Genomic DNA, 19824 nt, shown 5'->3' on the forward strand with positions numbered 1-19824 from the left:
CAATATCAAGTATGGTAGTCTGCTATCTTTGTCTGTCGTACGAGTGTGAGCGTATCTACCAAGAGGTGGGAGCGCCGGTAGAGAGATAGATAGACCACCGACCCGAACTGCCAGAGACATGTTAACAATAGACCAGGCTAGTTATATGCCACTCAATGCATCGGGGTGTAACGGCAATATCAAGTACGGTGGTCTGCTATCTTCGTCTGTCGTACGAGTGTGAGTGTATCTACCAAGAGGTGGGAGTAATGGAACGACACAGACACAGAGGCGGCGGCCATCATATGCTAGAGAGAGAAAGCTAAGCGCCGGTAGAGAGAGATAGATAGACCAACGACCCGAACTGATCCGCGTTACGCTATTTTTCGGAACTGGCCTAATCTACTTGTTATTATATCTATAACTATCCTACATATATAATGTGCGGTTTATAGGGTCCTGTAAATTGACATTAAGCGTAGACTCGGCATACTCACCAAAAAAGCGTAACGCGGAAACAGTCGATCAGTGGTCTATCTATCTCTTTTAACCAAACGATCCCGCGCATGTGAGAGACAAAGATGGCTAGACCACTCAATCCTATGTCGACGTTACACCCCGATGCATTGAGTGGTATATCCCTAGCCAAGTCTATCTTCTTTACATGTCTCTGGTCCTGTACCTTTCGGTTACCAGTCTCCCTTTTCATGTCACCAATAAGCCATGTTGTTTTTGGTCTTCTTCGTTCTTTTTTACGCAGGTGGTTGCTGATCTGCGCCAAAAAGCCAAAACAAAGAGTCTTTGTACCGTTCTCTTAGTGAGTTGCCAGATTTCACATCCATAAAATACAGGGCTTTTAAAATTATTGATTTGTAGCGGTATCTGTTCTCGTTCTGTTTAGAGATAGTCCTGGACCAGAGTAATCAGTTCAGTGTAGGTACTTATTATTTTTTTCGTTTTATACTTCTTTCTTCGATTGTTTCAGTGCGTAAATTTCTTTACATTTTGTCTTCAAATAGGTATTATTCAGAAATTACCTTTCCATCTTCTAGTTAATAGTATCTTGATTTGTTGATTATACTATGCTTGAATGGTATATGATGCAACTCGATTAGACATGGTTATTTAAAAGTATTTTTGTACACTCACATTTTGTACATTTCATGCCTTTATTAATCTCGCTAACATTTTAAATAAATGTATTTTAAAAACCAGTTTACAGAAATAAATATAAATTTTGATCTGCCGTAATATCTTACAAAATATTTTACCATTAAAAAAGTTACTTTTGTTGAATGAAGGATATCTTGATTGTTCAACCACAACTCAAAGTAAACTAAATTATAATAACGTGTATATTTCACACTAAACTTAAAGGCAATATAAGTAATCACACCAAAGGGACAGGCAAATTATAAATTGTAGCCTACTCCTAGTTGCATTGGAAATGGACTTCTGGAGAAGATCAGATAGAAAATCAAGGCTTGAAAGAATACAAAATAACCAAGTCAAGTCAACCATCATAGATGAAATTCAAAGGAGACAACTGATCTGGTATGGTCATGTAGAAAGAATGGACGACGCCAGATTGCCGAACCAAATTTTAAAATGGATGCCAATAAGGGAAAGAAGGAAGAGAGGAAGGCCGAAACAATCCTGGCCAGGCGGCATTCAGAAGTCAATGTCGGAAAGGAACCTTCACCTTGGCGAACGGAACGACAAATAAAGCTGGAAACTGGGAAACGAAGGAGGAGAACGCTATAAAAAACCGGGATGATACATAATAAAAATAATAAGTTGTGTGAATACTTACAAATATATTTTGCAACAACGTTAGGATCGACCGTCAAATTTTTATCAATGTCATTTATAATTGCTTTCAATCTGTTTTCAACATTAGTTAATGTTGCGGCTGAAGGACCATTGATAAGGTTATTGTTTTTATTCCAGTAATATAAAATCTTTCCATTTTTAATACTTTCGTAGTAGGATTTTAGGAGCTGAAATGAAAAACAACATTAGATGTGTGCGTTAATTTTACAAAAGTAATTCAAAAATATTTTTTAATTAGGTAATATAGTAACGTTGTTTGGTATGTATGGCTGTCGAAAGTATAATATCCCCTTTTACGGTCAAAGTCAAACAATAAAGGTCGATTCGCATTTTACGGAACGTCAACGTCACGGACCGGCAACGTCCCGTCAACATATTCTGTAGTTTATTTTAGGCCAGGATATTCTCATATGTCGGCACCGTCACGCAGGGCCGTTTCTAGGCTACTCCGAAAGGGGGGCAAGTTTAAACTTGCCGCCCCCTTTATTGAAAAAATGGATGTAAATCATAGCATAGGTGTTGGTAAATAAAAACAATAGTACATACAGTTTTATTGGAAGGAATGAATTTAATTGTACATTTTGAGTTTCAAAAATATACTTAGTTATTACAAATTTGCAACATTACTATATACTTCATTACGGAAAAACCACAAAAAATAGGGCTAGGTATACTAACTTTCTTTACTCATAAACCACCTTATAAAGGTAATTGTATTTTACGGCTTTTTTTAGAAGCAAATATGTACTTGTATTACGTCATCAAAACTAATGGAAGATGCACGTTTGTGCTTAATAGCTATGATGCTTAAATCAGTGAGCCTTTGTTGCTCCATTGAATTTCTTAGATAGTTTTTTACTATTTTTAATTTGCTAAAACTTCTTTCTCCCGAAGCAACTGATACTGGGATAGTTAGAAATATTTGTAGTCCTGTTGTGATATTGGGATAACCCTCATCAAGTTTATTTTTCAAAATTATGTCAAGAGTTGTTGAAGCATTTGCATGCTTCAAGTTAGGATCTGCTGCCAAAACATGGTTCTTGAAACTTTCAATTTCAAATACAAAGTCTTTTTTGTTCATGTCTTTCTTGTAGGCCTGCCTTCACCTTAAGATCAGAGATGTCCATTTCATTAATTCGATATCCATTCAAAAATCCAAACTTTTCATTGACATTTTCCAAAGCTTTGAATCTAGTACTTAACTCTACTACCAATCTGTCAGTGATTTCTAGCATTAAACTTTTGAATAAGTCTTCTTGGTAACGGTTGACAACTTCATCCTCACATAGTTCGTCATTCCTTTTTCTTTTCTCCTTAAATTATTCAGATATGTCGTTAAAACTAGCAAAAAACTTAGCTTCATCAAGAGCTTCTTGTGGCGAAAAATCTCTATAAGATTTAATAAATTGCAGAGGTCCCTGCACGTGTTTTGCAGCCTGATCAACTGTTAAGTCGTCGTTTTGAAGAAACTTCTGCACATAATCAATCCTTTTCCATTGGGAATACCAGAAACAACAAAATGCTATGAATGCAAAGGTTCACGGTCAGTACAACTGTTTAAAAAATTTATGGTATTTACTAATTTAGCATAATGTTGTTTGTCTTTCTACTCAAGTTATTTGAAACCGTTTAAGGCCGGCCATTGGTAATGTTATAAGTATAGCCGATCCCATCACCTTTATAAAGTACACCACTCATAATCTAGAGCATATATGTATACCGAAAAATGCTTAACCTACTAACAATATATGTCGCTAGTTCCAGCCATATTTTTGTTATCCTACCTGTTGTGTATTGTTTATAAAAAAATGTGAAAGTTTTGCTTTTTTCTCAATAAATATAAGAGCGTTTATATCTAAATTACTTAAGTATTTAAATGAATTTCATGATAAAATTCCGTTTAGCACTACAGTAGAAGTAATGGAAGGATATAACGTTAAAAAAATGTGAATTAATAAAGTACTTTTTGCGTGGTGTACTTTTAAAATAAATTTCTGAAATTAATAGAAATTGGCATGTGAAACGTAAATATTCGACATATAATACGAATACAGTATAGGAATCTGTAAGAATCTAAGCTCTGTTAATGTAGCCATTATGTATAAGATGGCGCTACGAAAAATATTATATACATGTGCAAAATTCAGGAGCGGTATGGCCCGTTTGAAACTTTCCTTTGGAAATTTCGGTACTGTATTGAGAGTAATACCGTTTTGAGGGATGCGGGTGGTTCATTATTGCGTACTTGGAATAATATCAGGGCCCCGTAACCGGGCGTGCAACGCGTGCGGCGCACGCGTGCGTAACCCCAATGGGGCGCCAAACCGAAGGATTGGTAAATAAGAAATATTTATTTTAAATGAGATAATCATTTTTTATATACAATTTTATTTATTTCATGAACAGCTAGAGAAATCTCAAAAATCAAATATTGTGTTATTACTGAAAAAATGATTATTATTCCCGTCCTGAAATGTTGAACGTACTCCGTCTAAAATATATTACATTTTATTGTCCCTTCCTAATTTTTTTCTTTGAAGTATGTAGATAGATTGAATTACGCTTGCCATATGAAAATCAAACATCAAATCACACTCCTTGACGACTAGAAACATAAATTAGTACCCATAACGCAACTTAGCAGTTTTACTCCTATAAAGTGAATCTTTTACTCTAATGATAATTGCCCTTAAGTAAACACATACTCTATGAATTATGATTATGTATTTAACTTGGGTATTACCTTTTCCCTTTTCCCGTAAAATTAATAATGTATTAATAATAATTAAAATTAATAATTAATAAAATTAATATGAAACCATATGGTTGCTAGTTATGCAGACACCCTATATAAAATTTGTTTGAAAACTTTGATATAACAAAATATTATTGTTTATTTACTTGAATGTATATTTTTAATTTAATACACAGGGTGCTTCATTCATGTTGCAAAAAAATTTAAGGGGAAAGACGCAAAATGTCGCCTCTCAAAATTTTCCTATGTTTTAAATGTGTTCATTTTTTTCGAATACTGAGAAAACTAATAAGTATTTTTAAAAAAATTAAACGCAGAATGAAAGAAAACGTTATTGCCGAGGGCCGACAGTCCCTTAGAATAAATAAAAAGTTTCTTTTGAATTAAATATTTGCAATTCACTCAATTTTCTCTGTTTTCACTAAGTTTTCAGAAGTTTTTTCAGGAGAAGAATAGGAGAAGTTTTAATTGTAGAACAGTTTAAAAATTTGGAACGTCAGATTACGAAAACGCTCCATGTATTTTTTCGAACAGAACTTCCAATTGATTTGTTACTGTTTCATTAAACTCTCATGCAAAAATCATATTGCTATTTATCAAAAATATAATTCCTGCCATTTGACATGTTCTTCGTGTTAAACTTATTAAAATGCCCAGTTGGTGATAATACCAGTCTGATTTTTGCATAAGAGTTTAATGAAATCGTAACAAATCAGTTGGAAGTTCTGTCAGACAAAATACATGGAACGTTTTCGTAGTCTGATGTTCCAAATTTTTAACCTGTTCCACAATTAAAGCTTCGCCTGTTTCAGTGTTCCCGTACATCAAAGTTTGTCCGACTAGACACAGTTAAGTTAAAAATTTTCAGCTTGTTATTAATCAACTTCTTTTTTGTACGCGAGATCCAAGCCTATAATTCAAATTTAACTTATAAATAAGTGATTTTTACTCAGGTCAGCCGTTATGATGAAACATTTTATTTTAGGGAATATAGTATGGTATAGTTAGACCCATACCCAGACATCCAAAGTGAAAGTTATCCTCCAACACCAAATTGTTCTATATGGTCCACATAATGTTCAGAAAAAAGTCACACCATTTTGAGCGTCGGGTTTGGGAGGGAGAGGGGGGAGAAATCGGTAAATTCGTAGTTTTTTACGTTTTTCGTCAATATTTCTAAAACTATGCGATTTAGCATGAACAACCTTCTATACAAAATTGTTCTACATTAAATTTGAAACAAAAAAGGTCCTATGCATAACCCTTCTAAAATGAACGGTTCCAAAGTTACGGAGGTAGTATGTTATAATTGGTCCAAAAAAGGCCTAACCCAGACATCCGAAGTAAAAGTTTTCCTGCAACACCAAATTGTTCTATATGGTCCACATATGAGTGATCGCGTCTAACCTTAATTTATACCGTTTTTTTTAGTTGTTATATGCATGTTTATCCGATTTTTTTGCCGGTACGGCGAGCTCTATTTCAAAAATCTTCTAGTTTCCTCCAAATAATATTTTTTCTAGATTTTTTGTGATATTCTAAATAAAATAAGTTTCTTGACATTTTTCTCCAAAGTTAATGGTTTTAAAGTTATAAGCGATTTAAATCCGAAAAATGCCAAAACGCATTTTTGGATTTTAAATCGCTTATAACTTTAAAACTGTTAACTTTTGAGAAAAATGTCAAGAAACTTATTTTATTTAAAATGTCCCAAAAAATCTAGAAAAAATATTTTTTGGAGGAAAACTGGAGATTTTTGAAATAGAGCGCGCCGCACCGACAAAAAAATCGGATGGACATGTATATTTAACAATTAAAACACGACGGTTTAAATTAGGGTTAGACACAATCACTCTTTAGAATCTTCAAGCTGAATGTTTAAACTTCAATTTAAGAATCTGGCAACCTCAAAAGTTCTAATTTAAATATGAGTTTTTAGGCCTCGTAAATGAGCATTTTCGCACTTTTCAGATTTTAAATCGCCTATAACTCGAAAACTATCAATTTTTGAAAAAATTACAAGATACCTTTCTTGTTTAGAATGACCCACTAAACTTAAAAATATATGTTCCGGGGCAAAAAAAGGTGATCTTTTCTATTTGTTTATAAAAATTGTTTAAACAGTTTCTGCCCAAAAATTCCGCCCGGCACCCTTAAGATTTGTTTAGAGGGGACATGTTTGAATAGGAATCCACAAAGAAACCGAATCAGAAATTTTCCCAGACGGGAGCGGTCTCACCACATGGACTAAAATAGATTTCTCCAATACTTTTGGTTTAGATTTTACCACGAGATACGAGCACAGTATTTATCCAAGTAAAATTTTCAGCGAGACCCCGTCCTTAAACCGCCTACTAAAAAATTAAAAGTTCGCACCTGATATATAAAACGATTTCGAGTCATCTTAGCGAGGCCGCACCTGCATACTCTCTGTACTTAACTAAACTGTCGACTCACTAAAAATTCTGCCGTTTGCGGCCTCGCTTAGATATCTATTGCGTTATTTCTCCGATAGAGGCAGCATCTCTCGGGAAAGAATCTTTTCTCTCTGTTGCGCCGGCATTTGGGGACCTCTCTTTCATACAACGGCCGGCCTTAAATCTGTTTTTTTGCAGTTTACAAAAAAATTTGCCGCCCCCTCGAATTTGCTGCCAGGGGCACGTGCCCCCTTTGCCCCCCCTAGTTCCGGCCCTGCTGTCACGGGACGTCCCGCTCTCAGAACGCCAACGTTTCTCTGAAACAAGATTTTGACGGGACGTTGCCGGTCCTTGACGGGACCGGGAAAACAACCCCCAGCGTCTTTTTTGTACTTATCTCTTTTCAATGTACTGGGTCTAGAGCGTTCATAAAATAACATGTGTTTTTACTTAATAACAAGCGGCAGCTGGTTTGTCATTAGTTTCATGCGTGGAAGAGAATGATGATAAATAAAAAGTATGTGTTTTATCTCGCCAGGCATTAATGACGCACGGGTAAAGAATCGTGGACTCAACTGTACAAGCTGAACCTTGTTTTAATATCAAATCTCAAATCTTAAAATGTTTCCGAATATTTTTGAATATTTAAAATTTGGGAAGTAAGTTGTTTATATTTTTTGAGAAAACTTTCTTGGGTATAGGTTCATTTAAAATTAATTATTGTTAAAAGTTCTTTAGTTTAGATAACGTTTCGATAGGTACTCCATGTCTTTATCAAAACAATGTCTAAAAATACATAAATTAGGCATTTAGGATAAAATATAATAAAAGCCAGTAAGGTACTTATTATAGGGTAGAACTCATTTATGGAATAAAAGTATTTCTGCCGTTGTTTTAAAAATATATATAAAAATATACGTATAATGTACGTAAAAATAATCAAAAATAACTCATATTATGTTGTTATTCGATTTTAATTTGTTTCCGAGATATGGGGTGTACCAGCGAAAACGTTAAAAATGATTTGATTGTAGATAGTGAAACACCAAATTAAAGATGAAACTTTATTTCTCTAACAAACAACACACTATACCAGGGAGCCCTCAAATTTCTACTGATTGACGGAGCCCTACTGCGCGACTGGTATGACGGTTACACTGATAATCATTGATGAAGCTACATGTTGACTGTTTGAAGTGAATAGAAGGAATTATTCTATTGTATACTACTCTTTTTTAGCGGCAAGATGAATTGGGTCATAGCCCACGCGACCAACGAACAAATGTTTTCATTTAGTCATAAAATGAATGTGCAATTGCCCAAAAATATTGTTTATGATTTGCAATTAGTTAACTAAATTAGTAGCCCGCACATGTGTAAATATAATAACAAATTGCGTTAATGTGATATATGGGGTGATCATGGGGATATATGGGGAATATTGTTCAATCTCGGATATGAAAATTGAATGTTTGAGATTAAACAATTGTTCATTTTTTTACATAATAAAAGTATATTCTTTATTACTTACTGTCATGAATACATAACTTAAAGAGCTTGACCAGAAGGCTTCGGGTCTTTTCTCCTTTTCCCACAGTGCTATAGTTTTGAGGTAGTAACTAGCTATGCAGGCGTGGTTAGAGGTATCCCTCATTTTCTAAAATGGTAAAAAGAGGTATAATATTTATAAGCTGTACTATTTTTTCTTTGTGAAAAAATTTCGCATCCACCAAGGTTTCATATTTTTCAAAAATCAAACAGAAAATATTAGGACAAAAATCAAATTACCGACCAACATAAATCGCAACACCCTGTATATTATACTATTAAGCATTAGATGCAGAAAGTGTTTTTCGGAATTAGTGAATCTTATTCGGTTAAAGACATTCCCAGAAAATAAGAAGACAATATATTGGTTTTTCTACCGTTTAGTTAGATAGTCATTTTGCAAACATTTAACGTGAAACTTTCTATTGTATGGATTACCACGAAAAATGAAAAGAATTATACAAAAGAGTAGGTTTAGTGAATAGTCATCGGGGATAGGTAATTATCCTTGTTTCCGTACAAATTGAAAATGTTTATTATATGTTTACTAAGAATGACTTACGGATTATTGGATAGTAGAAAGTTGGTTTTTTTTTAGAAGACAGTAAAATTTGTTTGGATGGAGATACGTCCTGATTGGTTCAATAAAAATGAGGAGGGAGACTTTATGATTTGGATGGAGTTTTGCCAGAGAGGAAAGGGCATTGTGAATTGAATACCGGCCGAGAACACTACAGTTTCTGCTGCGACGACGTTGCTAATTAGCCAAGTTTTGAAAAAAAAAGTATATATGTTGTGAAAAGTTGTATTTGTGTTTGTGGAAAGAGTTTTAACAGATGTATAGTTTTATACTGGACCAAGTCGATTAGTTGAGATATCCTAGTGTCTGGAGAGAAGGGGCTTGTTCATGTGGTTAAGATTTGGAGCAGAGGAGTTAGCAGGAGTATTTGGAGAAACTGAAAAGTACGAGCAAGGTGGACAAGGCACAATCAAAGGAGAGTGAGATGAAGTCATCAATTTTGGGGACAAAAGGTTAGTTTCGTCATTCTAGTAAACAGAGACTATCAATCACTACCACCTATTTAAAATAGAGTTATTCGTTTTGTTGGTTTTTTTATTGAGAATTAAAATAAATTATAATTTATCGTGAATCACTAAAATTAAGATATCTTTGATTTGGATATAAGTTTAATTAATTTTTATTGATAATTTTGGATGTATGATTTGATGGATGTTTGAAATTTTTATTATTCTGATCATTGTATATGGTATATGTTTATGCGATCTTTTTACTTTTAATATTTGATTGGTTTTAAAATATAACATTTGCTTTGTAATTTCATAATTGTACTGTAAATTTATTTTCCTATTGTCTATCCCTTTTCTCAAAGGCAACTAGCAAAAAATACTTTGAAGCCACGTTTTGTTTTAATTAGTAAAAGAGCCCTGAGATATAATATTAATTTGTTAAAAAAATATATAAGTACAAGTAGAGAGAAGTTTATAAATATATAATGTTCCTTCAAAATATTAACAATGGATACTCTCGGTAATGATGTAGGTAGGTAATCATTCATTCTGCGTTTAAATTTTCCAAAAATTCTTATTAGTTTTCTCAAGATTCGAAAAAAAAAGATTCTTAAGTACTTATTGCACTTGTATAAGCATCTGGTCGATTTGAAAATAAAATAAAGTATAGGTACCTTTAAAAACTTGATAGATGGTTTCAAATACTGCTTTTTGTCAATTAGTTCTCTTTCCTGCTCTTGGAACGACAACCTCCAATAGTGTTCGCCTACCAGATTTCCGTTCTTCTGTGGTTTGGGCACAATGAAGAAGGTTGACTGAAAGAAAAAAATTGTTAGATTGGATTATTTACATGTTATTTGTTGGCAAACGTGTTAGTTCCCAGAATTATTATGCTTTTTGAAGCAACAATATATACAGTCAGAAAATGAAAGAAATCCTATGAATGATCACATCAATCACATATTTTGTATTTGCTGTTTTTATCCCATAAATAACAAACGAGAGAGATAGATTATTAATAATCTGAATAATATGTGATTGATGTGATTGTCCATGGGTATTCATTCATTTTTCCGACTGTATATTTAGTTACTTTTGCTAAACTAAACTATAATTTACTCGTGAACTGCTTTTCTCTGAATATTGAAACTAATGTAAATGTGTTAGTAAGGATTATTACGTAAAATATCATGCAAAGAAAGTCCACATTTGAAGTCTTTGCTATAATCCATGTGAAACGATATGCTATAATCCATAACTGTGTAACGATGTGCTGTCCACCCGGCGTCAACAACTCGTTAGCAGAGGACCGAACGCGTTTCCATAACAGCGCAACCCCAGTACATGCCACCACTCCAACCATGGAGTGATGGTTATCGAGAACGTACTTAAGAAGAGAGTCGAGGATACTGAAATCGGTTCCACCCGGTGTACTGAACTGAGAAGGAACTCAAACGGCGGTTATGCAATGGAGTGAGTTGGAACTCTGCCGTGGCAAAGGTACTTTGGACTGAAAAGATGCTTTGCCGGAACTGTAACCGCAGTGAGCGGTAGCTGCCATGTCCGACCCGGAGCTGGCGGATGGGTAACTGTGTGTAATACAATTTTATTTTTATTTTGCAGACGTCCACTTAGGGAGCTTGCTCCGGAACGGGACGAAGATAGAATATCCTTTGTTTTGAAAGAGCTACCAGTCACAACTGTAAATGAACAATCACCATGAAGTCACTCATTCTCATTATTCTATAGTACTGTATTAACATAAAAAAAACTATTGAGAAGTGATTTTCAACAATCAACATTTGAATGAACTGATTTAGTCATATAACCAGTAGTCTCCTATTCCAGTAGTTGTCAACAAGGCTAATCAGTTATTCAACAGAACTGCAAATGTGTTATTTAAAGGAATTCTCTTCTAGATGAAATAGAAACAGCAGAAGAGAAGTACCACTACTACCTACTGAATTATTTACTTCAAATTAATATAAATCGAGTATCGATATACAGTCGAACCCGCTTATTAGAGTACCGGTTATAGGAATATCCCGGTTTATGGAATATAAATTCGAGGTCCCGAAACGTTTAGATTTACCCTTTAATAAATTTATCCGTTTATTGGAATATGGTTTAGTAACCTAATACCGCTTTTTAGAATAAATTTTAAAGTCAACAAATAACTTTTTACGTACAATTTCCTAAAAATTTTAAATTTGCCTGATCTAATGGTTTGTCCGTTTGTCGTTTTGTATATTATTACGGTTTCTCAGGTACCTATCTCATAAACACTTTATTACTGTGTTATGATGAGTAATCGCTCCTCTCCCATAGAAAATTCAATCGTATGCCGACAAGGTCATAAAATAATAAGATTATTTATTACCAACAGTTGATCGTTTGTTCGTCTTTTCTAAAACCCAATTCCAATTTATTGTCTAATCGTTTCGTAATGATCTGTGTAAATAGATTATAAATTTTTATTGACATAAATACACCTAAAACAATATGCATATACATATTGACATAGTATGTACTCTTATAACGTATATTCGGTACATTTATTTGAGCTAGCCAGCAATGATCGGTTATTAGAATATCCCGCTTATAAGAATATTTTTGCTTGGCACGAAGACTATTCTAATAAGCGGGTTCGACTGTATAATCGAATTTCTATTACTATAAAATTGACAATCTAGAGAGCACTTGTAGAGCCAACATTGACATATGGATCAGAATGCTGGCAGATGACGGAAAAACAAAGAAACAAGTAGACGCAGAAGAAATGGATTTTCTCCGAAGAGCGTGTAGAATCTAAAGTAGAGCACACACCGAATAAGGAACAACGACGCACGAATCTTCTTCTTCTTCTTCTTGTGTAGACATGACTATCTGGTTTTCAATGTGCCTCCAGTAAGTTGTCATTCCATCGTTTCCTTGGTCTTCCCACTGCTCGTCTTCCTATTGGGGAATCGTCTCTCACCGTCCTTACTACTATATTTGTTGTCATTCGGCTTATGTGGTAGTTCCATTCTACTCTTCTGTTTTTTACCCAGTTATTAATATTGTCGACCTTGCATCTCCGTCGTATATCTGCGCTTCTAGCTCTATCCCATAGTGATAGTGTCTTACCATCGATTGTTCGAAGGGTTTTCACCTCTGCTGTTTCTAGCATTCTTCATAGTAAGTAGCGTAGATAACATGAAAGACCGGCGCGTTATAAAACTTACTGTCGCATCACCAGACTCCTTTAGTCAATTTTGCTAGTCCCTAGTTTTGGGCATTTTGTATCTTTCAATGATTTAATACTTTGAAATTCAAACTTCTAAATCAAAACGTTTCTTCAACTGAAACTTATTTTATTATTTCTAGATTCTCTGGCCTTGTCCATTTTAACTTATCAGTTACTACCATCAAAGCAATGCCAAATACTAGGACCGGTGCTAGGACACATACTGACACTCAGTGGCGTACTGAGCATGGTGCCGCGGGTTTCGCGGAACCAGGGCCCGTTTTAATGCGCTTTTTGTTTCTTTTTTTTTATAATTTAATGGGGACATTTTGAACTACACAAGTACACACTAGGAAATGTAACTGCTTAATAAATTTTTATTTTTGTGTAGGTAATTATAAATAAAAACGAATAATACCTATTTATCAAAGAATTTGAAAATAAAATTTATTAAGAAACATAGGGAACGCTTTTGTCAGGTTCTGTACTCTTTTTACCTGCTTAAGCCGAAGCCCTGGTTTCAACACTTGTTTAAAGAATAACCGCCTGTACCTACTAACCGAAACACTTGTGTTTATATCAGCACAATCCATGAATAGTTGTTGTAAACTATAAAGTTGTAGAAATTTGGAAATTGAGATATTTAATGTAAGTTTTATACGGGGGGTTATAAAAATAATCCCAAGACAATAAATTAGACGCTCGATGATAAATTGAATCTAATGTTCATTTTTTAAAAACTGTTTTCCGATATTCAGGTTTTTGACTGGACAGGCTTGGATCCCGCGAACCAGAAAAAATTTATTAATAGCAAGCTGAAAATTTGTTAATAGCTTAACGGTGTCTAGTCGGACAAACTTTGATGTACGGTAATACTGGAACAGGAGAAGTTTTAATTGTGGAACAGATTACAGGTTTCGAACGTCAGACTACGCAAATGTACCATGTATTTTGTCGGACAGAACTTCAAATTGATTTGTTACCCTTTCATTAAACTCTCATGCAAAAATCAGACTGCTATCTATCACCAACATATTCCTGCCATTTGACATGTTCTACGTGTCAGACTTATTAAAATGCCTAATATATTTGTCGGACAAACATTTTTTCATATATTCTATAAAGTTTGCTATTGACTGAACTTAAAAAAAACCTGCTAGTTTTCACAACCATAAACCTGTCAGGATGACAAGTTCCACAATTAAAATCACGTTCCACAATTAAAACTTCCCCTGTTCCACTGTTCCCATATATCAAAGTTTTTCCGAATAGACACCTATTAACAAATGGCCTTAGATGTAGAAAATTTTTGAGTTTCATTATTTAGGTATAAAAACCGCTGGAATAAAGTGATCAGTTATGTCAGTATGAAAAACGATAGGATTAATATTATTTTACTGTTTTAAATTAGCTTGAGTTTTTATATGTTGATTTATATTTAACATTTATTAAAAACTTTTGATGTAGAATGTGTGTTTTTATTGGGAGGGGGCCCGCATTCAAACTGGAACCAGGGCCCGGTGATCAATCAGTACCCTACTTGACACTTGTCATGAAATGGCACGATTTGGGTTAGTACGAAGACAATTGTTACAATATTATAGCATTAAACACTATCTAAATGTTACTATGATAAGCGACATGATAGGAAGGAGGATTGCCCAACATTTATTGTTTATCTAAGAGTATACATACCCTCCTCCTGGTGTAAGTCATTATATAAGGACGAACGGAACTGTGTTTATTGTTATTATTTTTGCGGAGTCTAGGTCTATAATATACCTACAAACAAGTACAAAGAGATAAGAAAATTAATAAATGAAAACCTATCGCCCAGCAACCTACATATCTAAGAAACAACAACTCCTACAGAGTGATTGATTAGTAGGGTAAAGCTCAATAGCTCCGCTATAGTAATGGATAGCAATAAAAGTTAATAACAAAAATTTTAGCCACCTTTGAGCTTTACATTACAAAATTAGTTAGAATGTTACAGGGTGTTCGATAACACAGTGGCAGACCTAACTTATGTTTTTTTAAATGGAACACCCTATATTTTATTTTATATTCGAAATCCTGTTAACTTCTCCATCATAAAAATATAAAGGTTTGTAATGTTATATAGGGTATTTACAAAGTTATAACCAATTTTGTATGAAAATCGTAACAAGTTCAACTCCCTGTATAAATAAAAATAAGCACAACAGCAATGGTTTAATAATGCCATATTTTTTTATTTATTGTCAAAATTTTTAAGAATTATTGATATTGCTAATTTTCTTTATATCAAATACAGGGTGAGTCAAAACGCAAGTACATTATTTTATCAGTAATGTTAAATGGAACACCTTGTATTTTATATCATTATTGAAAAGTAACATTAAAGTACTTTAATTTTTATATAACATTCCCTATGCTTAAATTTATTAGTTTTCGAGATATTTTCATTTTTCAGAGCAAATTATTTTAGGTGTTTAAATTTATCTAAATTTTAAGTAAGCCATGACTGAATTGACAATTGAAGATTACCGATTATCATTCCGGTAATCAATGTAACACTGTAGCAAATAAATAAATAAAAATAATTTATTAGTAATACATTTTACAAACAAAAACACAACCACTACATGCAACATTTTTGAAACAATTAAAAGCTATCTTTTTATGTAAATGCAACAAATAAACAAAGAAAATTAGTAATAAATTTTACAAAAAACACAAACACAAAATACAATATTTTGTGAAGACAATTAAACACTACTTTTGTATGTAAATGTAACAATGTAACAAATAAAGAACGAAACATAATTTATCAGTAATACATTTGGCAAAAAAACATTTTTGAAAAAATTAGAAGCTACTTTTAATAAAATATTTTTAATATTTAATTACATAAGGTGTTCAAAATTACCTCCGAACACATTTATGTACGCCTAAAAACGATCATTGAATGAGCTACTTACTCTACGAAGCATTTGTAAATTAACACATCGAAATACACTTTGTATTCTATTTTTCATCTCATCCCTTGATGTTGGAGGTATTTTATAAACTTTATTATTAACGTAACCCCAAAAAAATCAGTCCAGTTTATTAAATTCTGGTGATTTGGGTGGCCACGCTACTGGTCCATTGAAAAATGAAAATATCTCGAAAACTAATAAATTTAGACATAGGGAATGTTATCTAAAAATTAAAGTACGGTAATGGTACTTTTCAATACTGATATAAAATACAGAGTGTTCCATTTAAAATTACTGAGAAAATAATGTACTTGCGTTTTGACTCACCCTGTATTTGATATAAAGAAAATTAGCAATATCGACCATTCTTGAAAATTTTGAAAATACGTTAAAAAATATGGCATTAATAAACCATTGTTGTTTTACTTATTTTTATTTATACAGGGAGTTGAACTTGTTACGATTTTCATATAAAATTGGTTATAACTTTGTAAATACCCTGTATAACATAACAAACCTTTATATTTTTGTGATGGAGAAGTTAACAGGATTTCGAATTTAAAAAAAAATATAGGGTGTTTTAGGGTAGTTACAGGGTAGCACCCTGTAACATTCTAACTAATTTTGTAATCAAAGGTGGCTAAAATTTTTGTTATTAACTTTTATTGCTATCTATTACTATAGCAGAGCTATTGAGCTTTACCCTACTAATTAATCACCCTGTATATTTGGAAAAGGTGTGTGTAGTGTGTAATGTGTTGAGTTACTGATCTTATGCAGTCTAGTCTAGTTAGGAAAAGAGTCCTGGTCGTCGTAATAATATATTGTTCCGGTTTCCAAACTCTCTACTACTCTATTAGTAGTAATAGAGTGGTAAGGACAACAAGAGACGATCAGTGGGAAGACCACGAAAACGATGGAACGACAACTTACTAGAGGCACATTTAGAAATCATGTCTATACAAAAAGAAGAAGAAGATTTCCAAACAGCACGCCGACTCTCGACTCTAGAATATGGGAGAGTCGAATGAAGGCAGCCCAGGACCAGATTTGAACCCTTTCTGCGTCTAGAAAATACTCTTTTTCTAGCAGATGTCGCTAGGACATCCCTGTCATTTCGTTGCAATCCGTCACTGCTCTCGATGTATTAGACTGGTTCATTCAGAGAGAAGAGCATTTGTATCTTCTGATGAGGAGTTAAGAAGCCCCGAAACCGGTAGAGTTACTTGCTGTACTCTCTGATTGAATTAGAGATACAACGAAATTGAAAATGTTTATTCATTTTTAATATTCTCGTTGGAAATTTACCGCCTACGCAGATGGGATGTGAATTATAAATTATAAAATTCCCTCATCTTCCTATAGACTCGCAATCCGCATGGGTTGCAAATTTTAGAAGCCTCGGATGGTGTAGCCAGAGAAGGTTTTCCATTGTCTTTAATCTGGTAGGATATAAAATGGTATCGTTTTATGTGCTATTGGACTAAAAACTTTTTTTTGTAAAAAAATAACAAGAATAAAAAACCGCTAAACGCCGTAAAAATGAGTGGCGCATGCAATATTCCAGCTACAAAAGATCTGATATGAATATTACGTGGCGCGAAAATTTATTTTCATTTTGATGCAAAAAAAAATTCTAGTTTTATTGTAAAATATTTTTTCATAATATTTGCCCAATTTGAAGTAAAACGCGCCACACAATAGTAACTTTGATACAGTTTGAATTTTGAAACTCTTTTGTGGCGCGTTTACTTCAAATTTAGCAAATATTATGAAAAAATATTTTAAAATAAAACTAGAATTTTGTTTTGCATCAAAATGAAAATACATTTTCGCGCCACGTAATATTCATATCAGATCTTTTGTAGCTGGAATATTGTATGCGCCACTCATTTTTACGGCGTTTAGCGGTTTTTTATTCTTGTATCAGGAGTTTTTCAAAGTTATTTATAAATTAAATGTATAAAGTTAAATGCAATGTTTCTCGATTACACGTTAAGCTTTATAAATGGTCGCCTTTGTCGCATTATCTCCCAAATGATCTAGGGTCCATCGAATGTACACTAGATTTTTTTATATTCAAAATAGATTGAAAAAAATATTGAGATGGCCGGTAAATGAACTCGGATTGCCCGTTGCCAGATCAAATTAGCGTCGTAACCACTACAACTACATAAACCATTTAGGGAATAATCGTTAATTGGATTATACTTTTGTAGCTTAATAACTTCTAAACGGCTTAACCGATTTTGTTGACTGAACATGAGTTTGAAACGTATTGACAAGTAGTATCTTATACATCTTAGGTCAAGTATTATAACTGAAGCTATTACAGGAATTATTGAGCTTGAAAAACCGTTTTTCCCATAAGAAATAGATCTGATCATACTTATAAAGCCTATAACTTAAAGATTCGCATTTTCCCGGATATAAGGTATACACCGTTAGATTTGTCTAGAGTCCTTCTACAAACGCTCAGTTATTGGCGTAATTCGTAGGTTGAAATTTTGAGTAATTGTCGAAAAACCAAAATTTTCAAAGTTTAGTTTTTCAGTTTTTCGGCTATACTGAGCCGTGTTTATGTCTGATCCTGACAGCTTAGACACCATTTGAAAGCTTAACTCAACGCTATTGATTTGGTGCATTTACTGTTCTCCTGTCTCTTCTTGAACCGAAGATATATACGGCCAAAAAATATGCCGTTTTGTACCTACCAAGTCCTATAGCTGGCTTATGGGTAGTCAAAACTCACAAACTACACCGGTTCTGAATCGGCCCTCATCCCATCTTCAAACACAGAAAAAAAATTCAGATCGGTTTAACTTTTCCACACACATACTATTGTGTTTTCAATTTATCAATCAAAGGCAAAATGAAAATTAAATTAAAATTTTTTTTAATAACGAGGGCACATAAATTTAATACACCCTGTATATTGATCTGTAAATATTTATTAGAATTTAGTTTGGATGTAAGTGGATTTCTTTTTTAATGAGCTTTCCGATGAACCATTAAAGACTTTTGTGAATAATTAAAGTGAAAAGGACGATGTATTTAGATTTAAAATGGAAAAAGATTGTTTATTACGGGAACTATAGAATCCACAGGTAGAGGTAATTATCATTTTCTAGAAAAATGGTTTAAAAGAAAGTTTGGAATTTTAATATCTTTGTTTCAACCCGAGTAAATATTGTAGGGTTCCCCGAAAGTAATTAGGATGGTCGGAATAATTTTGAAAATGACTGTTTGTTTGTCGAATGGAAAAGAGAAATGTTTCTGATTCTTGGAAATTTGGAAGGGAAAAAGTGGTTTGAATGTTGAGTGAATTTGAAAAAGAAGGCAGTATGTTATTGGCATCGCTGAGGAGCAGTTCGACGTTTTCGTGGATAAGTAGTTAGCAAGTACCAGTGGTTGTTGATAGTGGAGAATAGTGCTGAAAAGTGGAACGAGAGACAGATCAAATTGAGACGAAATACCTCTTTGGTTCTGTATTATTGTGAGAAGGAGAGCAGAGAATTGTTGGAGTTAGTGTGAATCGAGTACTGGTCAAAAGAGGCTTTGGCTCGTTAGAGAATTGGTGCTGGTATGCTGATAGTTTTGAAGCTGGAGAACGGAGAGGGCTTTGATGAGTAGCCTTTAACATAGTCAACGAGGGAGAGCTGTTTTGGGTCACGAGAAGACATCAGAGTGAGTGAAGCAAAAGGTCAGTCAACTTATGTGAAAGATATTTTTATGTTCGGAAACTAAAATTTTGAGTAAAAAGCGTAGGAATTAAAATTCCAATATTTCAGAAAGTAAATAGGGAGTATAGCTAATCTTGCGAATACATAATTTGGTTTTGTTTATTTTGTTGTACCAAAGTCATCGGGAACAAACCGATAAATTGTTTTTTTTTTACTAGAATAAATTTAAATGGTAGAAATTTCATTCGGACATCTGTGTCCACAGGTTTTAGATTTGATAGATTTTTAGAGTATCGATTTTGATAAATAAAAGACAATTCTGTATGTTTATTTTATATTTTGCTTTATTTCTTTTCCCTATTTTATCCCGATTAGGATCAACTAAGAGATA

At 33.4% G+C, this 19824-nt stretch overlaps 1 protein-coding gene across 7 annotated transcripts in view; it reads right to left on the minus strand.

Annotated features, from left to right (window-relative positions):
* LOC114341831 (cyclic GMP-AMP synthase-like receptor) overlaps positions 1-19824 on the minus strand; it is a 73136-nt gene that overhangs the window by 4618 nt on the left and 48694 nt on the right. For 3 of the 7 annotated variants that reach the window (XM_050657510.1, XM_050657511.1, XM_050657509.1), the window contains exons 6-9: positions 14483-14569; positions 10236-10376; positions 8516-8641; positions 444-1979 (exon numbers count right to left, since the gene is read on the minus strand). In XM_050657510.1, coding sequence (XP_050513467.1) covers positions 1500-1979; positions 8516-8641; positions 10236-10376; positions 14483-14569 — 834 coding nt within the window. In that variant the 3' untranslated portion in view covers positions 444-1499. Of the gene's footprint in view, positions 1-443; positions 1980-8515; positions 8642-10235; positions 10377-14482; positions 14570-19824 lie in introns of those variants that run through there. The other 4 variants (XM_050657514.1, XM_050657513.1, XM_050657515.1 and 1 more) reach the window with 3 other exon arrangements.

This window comes from Diabrotica virgifera, chromosome 8 (genome assembly GCF_917563875.1).
Source record: "Diabrotica virgifera virgifera chromosome 8, PGI_DIABVI_V3a".
Taxonomy (NCBI): Eukaryota; Metazoa; Arthropoda; class Insecta; order Coleoptera; family Chrysomelidae; genus Diabrotica; species Diabrotica virgifera.